The sequence below is a fragment of the Delphinus delphis genome, chromosome 7, assembly GCF_949987515.2.
Source record: "Delphinus delphis chromosome 7, mDelDel1.2, whole genome shotgun sequence".
Lineage (NCBI taxonomy): Eukaryota > Metazoa > Chordata > Mammalia > Artiodactyla > Delphinidae > Delphinus > Delphinus delphis.
In genome coordinates this window covers 58,324,776-58,338,991 of record NC_082689.1, presented here as the reverse complement: position 1 = coordinate 58,338,991, position 14,216 = coordinate 58,324,776, and the positions used below count along the sequence as shown (strand labels likewise).

Here is a 14,216-nt window from a genome sequence, read left to right as displayed (position 1 = left end):
TGCTTAAGAAGACCCAGTTAAGTTTCAAATATTTGGAAATCCTCAGCTACAAACAGACTTAAACATGTGAAATCTTTTTTTTCAATTTCATTTTCCTTTTTATAGACATGTAAAATCTTTACTGCATTTTGAGGTGTGAGTTAACAAAGTGACATAGGATCACCAGTGTGATAGGCAATAAACTGGAATAGACTTTCAAAATTAATTTTAATTTAAGTATAGCAAAACACATTAAGAAGCTAAAGAGAGACATTCTCAAGAACAGAACTGTCAATAAACTCTTCTCACCTGCTCTTTTCCATAAAAGAAGGCTGAGTCAATGCTGTCTCCATTATGTTTTCCAGCTATCAAAAGAATACCAACAAGGAGAGCAGGAATCCTATAATAACAAGAGTTTAGAGGGAGAGAAAAAAAGAGCGAGAGAAAAAAAGAGAGGATGAATAGTAACTGTGTATGTGGGAACGTGTAAGCAAACAGAAAACTACCAACTTACCCCCAGCCAGATATTATGAGGATTCCAACAGGAATTTGTACCCTTTCTCTCTTTTTCAAAAGAAACAAAGAAATTGCTAGAAGGCCTAAGAATAAAAAATAGAGATTGAAAGATAGGTGATTACTCTTGATGTTGATCAGACTTCATGGAACTTTAACCAAGCTTATTTCAATAGTAGTCTGTAGTTCTTGCCCTAGAATTCGCTCCTTTTAAATAAATGCTTTTCCCAATATTTTGAAGCAAGTTTTCTTAATTCAGAATCATTCATGTTTTCCCTCCTACATTGCTTCTTTACTGAAATCTTCTTGTTTAATACATGAAGATTTTTTTCAAAAAGCCCAAATCATTTTGTTCTTTTGACTGATGTGTTTGGAATCGAAGTATATTTGGAAAAAAAATTTTTTTAACTGGATACAGAACGATTCTAAAAATAAAAACACCCCCACTTTGCTGGTGCTAAGAAAGTACAGGCAATTCTTATACAGGTTTTGTTTTGGGAAAATTCACCAAGTCTAAATGATGGACCTTAATACGAATATAATATAAAGTTAACACAAAAACAAATGTCTTAAACATTTAAACAAATGTTTTAAAACAAATATTTCAAGAGCTTTCCTTATATCTTATACCCAATTATTTATAGAAGTAACATTTAATAAATTCTACATAGCTATAGAAGCTTAGAACTTTAGGGCTGGAAGGGACCACTGTTCTAAATTAATGCCTTCATTTTTTTTTTTTTTTAATGCCTTCATTTTATAGATACGTAAACAAGGGTTTGCCCAAGCTACACAGCCAGCAGAGGGCACAGCAAGACTAGAAACCCAGTTGAAGGTTAAATCCTTCAACTCTGTCAGTGTTTCTAAAACTCAGATCTGTGGACCCATAGGGATCTGGAAATTTCTGTGAGAAATGTTAAGTCTTTTTGGTTTATTTGCAATGATAATCATCTGGATGACCATCTTACAACCAAAGTACAGTCTCGTTATTTCAGGGCTTACATCTGGTTTTATCTGAAGTTTGAGCCAAGTGAAGGCCAAATAATATCACAACACATAGTCCAGATGAACATTCTGTGGTAGTTTGAAGAAGAGAAAAGCAGCAAGATAACCAGGTCATAAACCCACACATCAAAGCAGAGCCAGGCCAAACCAAAAAAAACCCTACCCAGAGAAAAATGAGTTACATTTTACATTTCAAGCTGTGATTCAGATTAGCAAAATAAGATCCTTTGTCATGTCAATTAATTTTGCTAATTAGAGTTACTGAGCTTGTAGTTTTGTTTAAATCTAATCTGTGAATTTGCTTTGGTTTTAAAATTGTATATTAGCTGTATATAAGGAATTCATACCTAGATTTAAGATTATACAGATTAAGTAACACCGTGCTAGAAATAATACAAATCAGCACTGAGATCCTTGAGAATTGTTTTTCTTTATAGAGGACCCACACAGTACTCAAGTTCAAGAGACACTGTAATACCAGTGCTCCTCCCAATGCATTTGCACACTCTGTTTCAGGTTTTTAAAGTGCCAGGGAAGCAAGTAACCAATCACAAAAGAGTACCAACTGTGTCATAGTAGTGAGGGCACTCTTTAAAATTCCAACGTTTATCATTTCATTCCTGCCTTGTGAAAGTATTGACATATGAAGAACAGGCTTAGTCTAGGCCTGGATGTCTCACTGAGGAAGCTGTGAGAGTTCTTGCCTGAATCAGTTAAACTCTTTGGGCCTTATTTTCCTCCATTGGCAAAATGAAAGATTTAAACTAGACCCGTGTTTCCGAAAGTGCGGTGACTGTAGGTGGCACGGGGGGAACATTTTTTGACTAATTATGTGTTTATTTTAACATGTGCTTGAAAAATTTTTAACTAACACATGAAACCTGGGATTTTACTGAGATAAGGCTAAATTTATTAAAGTAAAAAAAGTGAGTTAATTTTAAGGTGGAAAGAAAGGACAGGTGGTACGCAGATATGGCAAAATTCATGAGGATGGTTTACAAATGAGTAAAACTGAAAATGGCTGAACAGGATGATTTAAAATGACCTTTTAGGTCTAAAGTTCTGTTATATCACAATAATCTCAAGGTTATTCTTCATCGAGGTCAAGGAATTCAGAACAGCTTCTTTGGAGAGATTTTGGTATGCATGCTTGAAGAGGATATCAGAGAAACTTGGGGCTTTTTGACAGATTGATCTATATACTGCTCTCTTATTCTCATTATAAATTTAACCTTAATAAACCTAAGTATTAGAGATCAAGTTGGTTCATCTGTATTTGGAAATAAAGTATTCAGGCTCTTTTCACTTGACAGCTCGTGAAAACTCTTATGCCTTGCAAGGTGTACTTGCCTTTAAAAAGCAAACCTTCTCCTGTTTGCACTGAATTCATTTTGTATGAATTCCTCGCCACATTGTTGCTTCACTTCAAAAGGCTGTTGACTGAGATGGGTCCTGCTTTGATCCTGAAGGCATGAAATCAAAGGCCTGTCCGCCCCCCAACCCCGCCCCCAGCCACTTCCTGACATCTGCCTCCTAACAGGGTCTATAACCAGTGCTACCATTCTACAGTTTCCTTTTATGTGCCATTTTATAGGTTTGCATTTGTGGTATGAATACAAATCAGCCAGACTGAATGTTTCACAAACATACCAGAATGTACACACCCAAATAAATGTTATACGTCAAAAGAGCAATGTGCTAAAACATTTTGAATATCCTTTATGGGGCCAGTTGAAATGAAAAATAGTTTTTCTTCCTGGGTATTCTTCTCTTTCCATACCCTTTTGTTCACTTGTTTTTCTCGTTCTCATATTACTGCTCTTCCCTCTATTTAATAATATAGTTACATTTGTTGAGTGCCTACCATGTACCAGGCATAAACATCCATATTTCATTTGATTCTCAAAATAACTCTGTAAGGTGTGATAATCCAGGCTTACAGATAAGAAAACTGAGACCGCAAAAGTTAAGTCATTGGCTTAAGGCAGAGCCAGAATTTTTCATTCAGTTCAGTTGGATTCTAATAGCGAGCTCTGCGACACACCTCACATGCCCCATCCCTCTCTGCCCATTCTTTCCTTTCCCTACCTGCTTCTAGTGCCTTTCCCCTTTGATGGCTCCAAAGGGGAGCTGTGCTGACTGTGGCCTAGAACCCAAGACCCGGAAGAAAAAGGACATGTGACTGGAAACCACCTGAGCCCAGGCAGAAACAGTGATTGGGGAAGAGAACTCAGCTTTGCAGACTGTCTATGTTAGTGGGTGTAACTGCCCAAGTGAATGCCCTAATCCTGTACTACTAGACTTCAACTAGATAACTAGAAACTGAGGCCTCAAGTGATGGAGGAGAGGGGGACCTAAATATCTCTTCATGATCCAACTTACCTGTCCACAGGTAGGTGCTGTAGAGGGAGCTGTACAATAAAACAAACACCAGAATTTGTCCAACAAAATTTTTTTCTTTAACAAAATGCCATATCATCATTCCAGCACAGACAACAGACTGAAGAAAAAATTATTAAAAAACAGTCAGTCATACTCATATGACTCATACTCATGAGTTTTATTCACAGCAACTATAATTATTCACTTAAAATTATTACTGAGTAATTAACTATTTCATTCTAGTTATACTAAAACTTCGAGTTTTATGATTAAAAAACTTTTTATACCGAGCCTTTAACAAGCCTTCTATTTAATTGAAGTAGATAATGACAACATTCTAAATACTAACCTTATATTTAGAAAAGGTTTACATAGAAAATGTAAACTTCTTTCCTTTATGATTTGAGACATGCAAAGATTTAATTAGAAAAGTAAGATTATGAGAGTTTAAGTTGTAATGATTCAATTATTTCTATTAAAAAATGCAAAATTATCACTAAATGTCATTACAGTTGTCTTTCTGTATCCATGGAGGATTGGTTCTAGGACACCTCCTCGCCCCCCTAACAGATACCAAAATCCAAGGATGCTCAAGTTCCTTATATAAAATTCTGTAGTATTTGCTTATAACCTATGCATATATTCCTGTATACTTTAAATCATCTCCAGATTACTTATAATACCAAATACACTGTTAATGCTATGTAAATAGCTGTCGGCATATGGCAAATTCAAGTTTTGCTTTTTGGAACTTTCCGGAATTTTTTTTCTGAATATTTTCGATCCATTTTTGTTGAATCTGAGGATATGGAACCCATGGATATGGAGGGCCAACTGTATTAGCCTCAACTTTGTATAGTTTAAGACACACTGCAGTATTTAATAAATTCGGCATAAATTAGTTGTAACCAAATTGTAATTGATTGTATTTGGTAAAAAAATACTTTTGACTTTATACCTGGAAAAACCCAACAAAGCGATTTTTTCCTCTATAGTAATATAACCAATGAGAAAAACACAGCTTTAATTATCTGTAGGTTTACTAACCTGAGCGATGAGTAAATTAGTTGTAAGCATATGAGGAAGCTGTTTATACTTCTTGCTCAAAAGGAGAATAGCCAAAGACCAGATCTTAAACACAGAGGTTCAAAAGTTACTCAGGTTTCTTAATCTTTATAATCACTTATTAATTACTAACTTTTATTTTATAATTACTTTACTAATTACTTATTAGCCTCTTTAAAGAATTCTCTTATCCTGGTTCAAAAAGGAATTGCAATATTTTATTTACTTTAACTTGTGTAGCTCCCAAAAGGGCATTAAGGTAAACTAATAGTAAAAGTAAAGTAAAATAGAAAGCACGGAGAGATCCTACGGTAAATTAACTCCAAAAATGACAGAGTCTTTAAGAACTAGTCCTTGAACAGGGAGGGCCACGTTCCAACTATCCCTACCTTTGGTGGCTGGGGTGGGACACAGGCTCACAGACAACTCTTCAGGAAAGGCGCTTTAGTGGGAGACACAGTTACTATCTTGAATTTTCCCTTTTTGATTCCACCACATTGGCTCGTGAGGTATCTACATTCCAGGCTGTCTTACTTCAAACAACACACGTCATCCACCTTAAGATTAATTTTCCTGCATTCTTTATATTTAAAAGGATACCCAGTAGTCAGCTACGTATGCTGGTTTGATTTCCTTCTTTCTTCTCACCTCATTGTCCATCAAAATTTATATTGTCTCTCCCCCTATGAAACTGCCCTCTTATCAACGGGCATCATTTTTAAGAAAATGTAACAGAAGCAAAATTTCTTAAAAATTACATTAATCACACATTTATTTGTTGCCAGTATACATATTCATCCTTATCTCCTTTCCTTTAACAGCAAAAGTTGTCTTTTTATTTTCAGCCAGAATACTGTTTGAATTCAACAGGCAACTCAATCTACAAGATACTCTAGTTGCCAAGTGTATTAGTATTTAATTTGAGCTAGATATATCCAAAAGTTTCATTAACATTAAATGGATGTTTGGTCTTAATCCCAAAGATCCCTTCCTACAACATGATTCTACAATAGCTAGTATTTATATAGCAATTCACCGTTTTCAGAATGCCTTTTACATATATTGTCTCATGTAATCCTTAAAACAAACCATGGAAATACGTTAAATTATTATCTGTATTTTATAGTTGAGAAAATTGAAGCTTAGAGAGGCTTAGGTAACTCCACAGAGAAATAACAGCTAGTTTGTCACAGGGCCAGGAGTCAAATCCAAGTATGACTAAATCTCATGGCTTGTCTGTTATATAACTCTAACTCCCAACTGGAAAGACAAAACTCAGAAGGCTGATACTATATTTTATGGGTAGGCTTTAGCTTTCTGTATTGCATAAGAAATTATATTTTTACTCCCTAACTTTCTGTTACCAAGCTATTCTCAAATTCATTCTGTGATTCTCATTCATTTTTACACTGAAACATACTTACCAAGGAGACCAGACTGATAATACTTATATCAAAACTAACATTCTGGATGGCATATGCCAATGGCTTCGGGTCCATGGTGGGAAAAGTCAGTAACCAGGCAGAGACGTACATGATTGGTGCAGACACAAATGTGCTTATTACCATCCCTGAGGTTATCTGCAAAAAATGAAGTCAAATTGAGGAAGAGTCACAGACTCACTTAAACAATTCTCGTAAACTTTAGCCACAGCACATTAAGGCATTCTAAAATAAAAGCAGGAGTCAGTAAAGAGACATCACAGAATCCAGCATGTTATCTAATATCATATTCCCCTTTTCTTAGAGTTCTTAAAAGAAAACACAGTTAAGTTCCCTTGGCTTCTCTTCCAGTCTATGCTCAATTTATATTTGCATATAACAATGCTAGAAATCCCACATCTGATGTTTATCTCCTAGATTCTAGAAAGTAAACCATATCAATGATCTACTTAAACTGATGACCAGTTTCCTTCCATACTATTTCATAAAATATAGGGCAATAAAAGCAATTTCAAAAAGAGAAAAATTACCATGCAAACATTCTACCGATTAAATAATGGAACTAAGCTTTGGTCAACAATTTAGTTCCTTCATGTTATATTTCAAAAACATCTGCTCTAATGCTGTAGATAACATGCTTAGACACTAATCGATGTTAACTGATTTAGCTATTTATTGCAGTTGATTATGTGGTATTTTGCATCTGGTGGTTGGATTATCAATGAATAAATCAGATTTTTTCCCCTCAAATTTTGAAAGTTACCCTTCTGTAAATAACCTTTAGGCTTAACTAAAATTACAGCATTAAAATACTTGAAACTAAAAAAGACTACTGAAAAAAGTCATGGCTGAATAAAGACCCCAGATTAAATAACTCACTTGTTACACGATGTTACATAATGTCTCTTTATTTATAATGAGGCAATTTACAGATATCAGATTCTCATAAAAGAATGTAGATTTCTGTGTTTTAAAAATTCATTTTTCTACTAACCAAACAATCAAACTTAGAAAGTAATATATACATACAATCTCTACTTCCATGTTGAACTGTGTTGCAAAGATAGCCACTCCTGGAGCTACAGGAAAGACACCATACAAAAATGCATAATTCGATACACTTGCATGGTTCACTACACTGTTGCCCTTGTCCAAGAGTTCCACCATTTCTCGGCACAGAAGTGGCAGCACCAGGCTGAAGAAACAAGAAAGGCATCATTTGCTTGGTATCAAAGTATGCTGGTCCCCAAATAGTAAATTGCTCTAGTGAACTTGGCATTAGGTTATTCTTCTCCTGCCCGGAAGGTATCATTTTATTGAAAGAATAAAAAATTCAACTTGGAGCTACTTAAAGTAAAACAATATTCTAGAAATACTTCAAACATCAGGAATTAGGAGGAAAAAAACTAATTTTTTTTGTTCTATGAATAATTTTCTTGCAAAAAATCTGTAAAAGTTGTAATTATAACTGCTGTTTCTTGCTTTCCCTATTAGTTCATTGAAATGTTAAAAGAAAAAAAGAAGACTGACAATCTGAGTAAACTTTTTCAAGAAAATTACTAAACTCATTCTTGGAAAAATAAATAAGTGGACCTTTATTATGATTAGAGGTTTAAATGGTTCAGGTAATGATAACAATGCTGCTCAGTTAGATTTCAAAAACCAGTAGAGAAACAGGTATCTTACAATTAGCTGTTTATCTTAATAAAGAAAAAACGTTTAGCAAAGGGAACTGAAATAACTGAGGTAGAGCAGAAAACTAATGAAATCCAGATCTGGTGAAGAGTTAATTATTAAACAAATCCTCCAGGATTCCATAGAAAGACCATATCAACAGTAGCAAGTTAATGGAGCTTTCCTTTAGAAAGAACAAAACCAAGGTTAATATTGTCACAGCAGCACCTACAGACATGCTCTCAGATGGAGTAAAGAACTACTCTTATGTGTTTTTTTTTTTAATTAAAAGAAGAAGAAATTACGTAATAGGGATCAAAGAACCAGAAAAAAGATTTTTAAAATGAGAATATTTAAATACTTATAAGTAATGGTTGGTATTACTATTATTGTTAGAACCATATTTATTGCTGTGAAAAACTAAATAAGGGACTTCCCTGGTGGTCCAGTGGTTAAGACTCCACACTTCCACTGCAGGGGGCGTGGGTTCAATCCCTGGTCGGGGAACTAAGATTCTACATGCCATGCAGTGCAGCCAAAAATTAAACAAAAAAACTAAATAATACTTTATTTCCAAGAGCATAACACCACTATTAATAATCTTCAGAATTTATATTCATTTTTATTATTTTGAAAATATAGATACTATTTCATATTGCACTGGTCTCATGAATTTAATTGTCTATACAAGAGCTAAATTCAATAGTTAAATATGCCCCAAGTGCCTTGGGATAATCTTGTAGTAAAATTATGTCACCTTTACCAGGAAGTATAACTCCACGTCTAAAGAGCTAAGGAGGCTGAAGGAACTATCAACTAAGGAGCTAAGAACTTTTCATTTACAGGCTAGGATCAGATGGTTAATAATAATCATTCCTACTGACTTACCTATATTCAGCCACCCTCAGAATTTTAGAATATTTCCCTCAAATTCATGAAATAGAAGTTTATATTCAAAATTATTGTTTTCATCATGGCCAATAGGATTTTAATAAATTTAGAAAACTCAGAAATCCTGCAAAATTCCTTTAAAAATATGATCAAACTAGGACACTGGAAGATATTAAGTAAAATTATATAAAAGCTGAAAGGAGGGCTTCCCTGGTGGCACAGTGGTTGAGTCTGCCTGCCGATGGATGCAGGGGACACGGGTTCGTGCCCCGGTCCGGGAGGATCCCACATGCCGTGGAGCGGCTGGGCCCGTGAGCCATGGCCGCTGAGCCCGCGCGTCCGGAGCTCCGCAACGGGAGAGGCCACAACAGTGAGAGGCCCGCGTACCGCAAAATAAAAAAAAAAAAAAAAAAGCTGAAAGTAAACCAATAGTCTTTATCCTCTGACAGTAAAATGTAAAGAGTAACCTACATGGAAATGACTTTCCACAATATACCAACATCACATTTTCCTTTAAATTGTAACTACTCAATTAGGAGGGATTACTACTATCAAACTATTTAATGGAGAAAATAGAGACATATCCCAACGAACGGGCTAAATAAGGCTTTCACAAAGTACAAATCCCCAAGTTAAATAAGTGAAACTTACAGTTTAGCTGTGATGAGAAGAATTAGTACAACAAATGCTGACTTCTTCAGTTTCTTTATTTTTCCTACCATTGTAAGACCAAGATAAAATAGAGCTGATCCAGAAAAAGAATTCGCAAGTCCATCAAGAAAATTTTCCATATATACGGGCACTTTTTGATCAAGAATAAAATTGAAAGCAATGCCAATGAAAACCATAAATACTATTGGGTTCTGTAACACATGCAGAAGTCCAAGTCCCACAATTTTCACTTTGTTTTGAGAAGCATTTGGAGTGTCTTTCCATCTCTGCATTTCACAGAAGATAAACCCTATAGGGTTTAACATCATAAGAGATATTGGCGCCACTAAGTAAATGTACTGGAGATACTCTGGGTATGTCGTTTGATATAAAGCTTCAACTGCAAAATACAAATTAAAATTGATTTTTAAATGGTTACCACAGAAATATATTAATAAATTATGAATATAATGTTTTCCATGCTTAATTATAACATATTGTAAATTAACCTAAATAGTGTAGAATGACCTCATTACCCTAGTTTTGGAAAAGTATGTTTTAGTAATAAAGCTGAAAAGGAAAAAAACCCCACTATATTAAATGACATTTAGCTTATAAAATGATAATCAACTTTTAAAAAGTACTTTTAGTAAAACCCACTAATTGTTACTACTTAGAGGCTAAGACTAGTCTCAATAAAGGGGCAGAACTGTAGAATTCTTAAAACAATTCAAAGTAAAAATCTACTAACAAAATGTTTAAGTAGTCATAGCAATAAGGTGGTTGTTGGTTCTCTTGAGAGAGAAGTTTCATTGGAGTGGTGAGGCAGAAATCAGAGCACAGAGAACGCAGGAGAGAGGAGGAGATAACAGACTAAAAAATGAGCACTGAGGGACTTCACTGCTGGCACAGTGGTTGAGAATCCACCTGCCAATGCAGGGGACACAGGTTCAAGCCCTGGTCCAGGAAGATCCCACATGCTGTGGAGCAACTAAGCCCATGTGCTACAACTACTGAGCCTGCGCTCTAGAGCCCGTGAGCCACAACTACTGAGCCCACGTGCCACAACTACTGAAGCCCGTGCACCTAGAGCCCATGCTCCACAAGATAGGCCACCGCAATAAGAAGCCTGTGCATTGCAACAAAGAGGAGCCCCTGCTCGCAGCAACTGGAGAAAGCCCGTGTGTAGCAACGAAGACCCAACGCAGCCAAAAATAAATAAAATTAGATAAATTTATTTTAAAAATGTTTTAAAAAAAAGAGCACTGAGGTGATGGAGTCCAAGCTATATAGGAAAAGAAGTGAAGATGGGAGATGGCTAACAGATAGATAGCAGAGTGGTTAGAGACTGGAGGTCCCTGTGAAGTTCAAGAAGTAGGCGTAGCTGGAAGTTTAGGACTTCACAGTAAGTCAGATATTGAGCTATTGGATTTAATATTTCCCAGATGACTGGGTCCAGGATGTGACCATGGGAGTTGGTGGCTGAAGTGGAGTACAGGAAAACATCATTGGAGGGGAGGAGGTCAAGGAACTGAGAGAGCAGAGAATTTGGTGGGTACTTCACATGGATGCTAAAGTTAAACAAGATAACAAGCAAAACTTGGGAGTAGAGAAGATGACAGTGGGCCAGATATTGGTCTTCAATGAATGAGGAGGAATGACGCGTGAGGTCAGCAGATGACAGCAACGAGGATGAGCAGTTTAGCCAGGCAGCAGGAACCTCAAAGAAGCAGTTTTTACAGAAGAGAGAGAATAATGGCCTAGCAGTGGTACACAGTGGCTATGAGGATGCCAATCCTGCCTACCCACTGCTCACATGGTATGCAGGCGATAAGAAAATGAGCAGTCTCCATTGGAGAGGAATGAATGCCTTCAGGAAGGAAGACCAGTGAAGACGCTGAAGAATTAGAGATGGAAAGGTGGATCTAAGCAATGTTTGGGAGGAGAATACAGTAAATTCACGTTAATGCACATTTATTGCAAATTCAACTACACTTTCTTAGGAAAACATAGGCTTCATTTTTCTTTTTCATAAAACATGTTCCCAAGTGCAAACTAATTACTTGTTCATTGAAGAAGAGCAATGCCTGCAGAAGAATCTGGCTATTAAACTTATGAGAAATGGTACAATATACACAAAGTACGTGTGCTGCATCTTGTGGGTGATTTGAGGGATTTTTCAAAGGTTCAACTGTATATGATGACTTTAGAACCTAACCATTGCATGAGATGAGTCTCCTCGGAAGGGGATGGGTTGGATCAGACTTCTAGCAGTTTCTTGGTTCATGTGAGGGTTGGTGGCCTGGTCTTGGCTTGATCAGGGCAACTTAGAGCCTTGCAGCATCAAATTGGTCTCAAGGCACATTTTTGGCAATGAATTCTGAAATTATTCAACCTAATATACGCAAAGCCTGATTCATAAATGATTTCAAGTTGAGAAAGACAGATAAAATAAGAACAGCCACAATCACTTGCTTCACAAGAGAGGCAATCATGTGAAAAAATGAAAAAGATTAGGTTTCTCAATTTACATTAAGATAAAATGACACAGGTAGGAAAATATATTTGTTTGCTTACTCAGGATACATAAGTTCAATTAATGTCAAGCACATGTCCCGTTAGTTATGAAACTAGATTATATAACCTTTAGAATGCCTTGTTCTCATTAGCTAAAAGCCACTTTTTGTAAGATTCAATTCCCTTTTTTTCAACTAAGCACATACAGAGGTCTCTAATATCTTTGAAATGTTAAACAAAATATATTTGATTACATAAAATTTCACCAATTCTTTCCACTGATTTCCAAATTAGATATATAGCTCTATAACTCTGTGGTTCTCTTTCATGTTTCATAAGGTTTCATCCTTTAAGTAAAAAAAAAAAAAAGGAGCACTTTTGATAACTATTTCTAGTTAGCTACACTTCTTCTGACTAGATATTTTAGCTCAAAGAGAAAGGTGTCTATACCCACCCCTCAATTTTTAAAATAGAGAGTATATTTTAGAAAAGCCTTGTGTTTTCAGTCTGAGCCTAAGAATTTTCCCGAGTAGCCAAAGTAAAATGCATTAGGTATTTCCTTTGACAACTTACAGCACACAAAGCTTCTTAAGTTAATGCTTTTTACCAGAAATGTACTTTCCTGGTATAGTAGCACTTAATCACCATTACATAATGGACTTCGGGTTGTTTTAAATGCTCAATGCAAATTTGAACAAAAGTCTATATTTAGGCCTAGCCAATCACCAAGTCCTTTCTTCTTTTGCATGATCTTTTGTATTTGATTCCTACTTGGAATCTTGATTCCTGCTACTCCCACTAGTCAAAAATCTCAAAAGTGGGTTACCTACTCTGTTTACCAACATATACTCTTCTGGTTTTTCTTGACCATCCCCGTTATCCATTTTACTTGCTACCAACAATATCACCTAAATCTTAACTTTCAAAAATTAAGATTTTCCCACAGCTCTCCCTGCCCACAAGACCACATATAAAATCTTTCTTTTGACATTCACAATCTAGTCGCCACAATTTGTTCCTTATTTATCCAGCTCACCTCTCACTATACCTTAGTGCAAAGCCTCTATCAGCCAGTTTATATCACTGTAATGCTGGATAAATACCAGGTTCATAATTTCTAGTTCTACATGCTGATCATCATTCCCCAACTTCATCATCCCCCAACTTCTTGAAATCTCTCATTTCTTATCCAAATCTTGCCTACTATTTAAGGCCTGTCTCAGGTACCACTTCTTCCACCGAGTCTTCAGTCTACATCATGGATCTCTCCTTCCCTGGATGGCTCTGGTACTTTGTGAACTTTTTGTATCAGTGCCATCTTAACAAATTCTAAGTTCCTTGAAGGTATCATTTTATAACCCCCAGTCCCAGCTGAGTGCTAAGCAAAATCTGAAAATACTTGCTGAATGGAATTAACACATCAATGAATGTCAAAGGTTTCAGACAGACTAAAAATGTGTTTTGTAACAATAGCAATTTATAACTAATTGTTATCCATGAACCCATTTCTTTTTATATCCAATTTTTTTTCTTTTTTCATCTTCTGAATATTTATAAAGCAGGCTACTATTGGGGTATTTTAAGTCAGTTGAACAGGTATACAAAGGCAAAAGAAGTATAGTCTAGGGGGAAAGCAAAAAGTTGGGAATAAATACTTGTTTAATTACTAGAATAGGGTTCATATGGGAATTTCAGTTCATTCTGCCATTCACTTGCATAATTACTTAACATTCCATCTTTATAAATAGGCAGCACTATTTTTAAAATTTAATTTATGTATTTTTTATACAGCAGGTTCTTATTAGTTATCTATTTTATACATATTAGTGTATATATGTCAATCCCAATCTCCCAGTTCATCCCACCACCCTCCCTCCCCGCAGCACTATTCTTTTGTTATCAATCTGAGTACAGTTTTTCAAATCTGAAAAATAATTGAAAGCGGTGACCCATATTAACAAATTAGATTTATAATCATTGTATCAACTATTAAGTTCTAATTAATACTTATAAATAAGGCTCTTGGAGGGAGGGGAGAATCCCACTCTGAGGAATTATTATATAGCTTTGAAGAACTAAGAGACAAAATTAGCCACC

At 35.6% G+C, this 14,216-nt stretch overlaps 1 protein-coding gene across 5 annotated transcripts in view; it reads right to left on the bottom strand.

The window, feature by feature from the left end:
* Positions 1 to 14,216, bottom strand: part of GPR155 (G protein-coupled receptor 155) — a 69,477-nt gene that overhangs the window by 46,560 nt on the left and 8,701 nt on the right. For all 5 annotated transcript variants that reach the window (XM_060016563.1, XM_060016561.1, XM_060016564.1 and 2 more), the window contains 7 exons: positions 9,603 to 10,002; positions 7,416 to 7,581; positions 6,369 to 6,524; positions 4,927 to 5,010; positions 3,880 to 3,997; positions 494 to 578; positions 289 to 379 (listed from right to left, as the gene is read on the bottom strand). In XM_060016563.1, the coding sequence (XP_059872546.1) occupies positions 289 to 379; positions 494 to 578; positions 3,880 to 3,997; positions 4,927 to 5,010; positions 6,369 to 6,524; positions 7,416 to 7,581; positions 9,603 to 10,002 (1,100 nt within the window). The remainder of the gene's footprint in view (positions 1 to 288; positions 380 to 493; positions 579 to 3,879; positions 3,998 to 4,926; positions 5,011 to 6,368; positions 6,525 to 7,415; positions 7,582 to 9,602; positions 10,003 to 14,216) is intronic.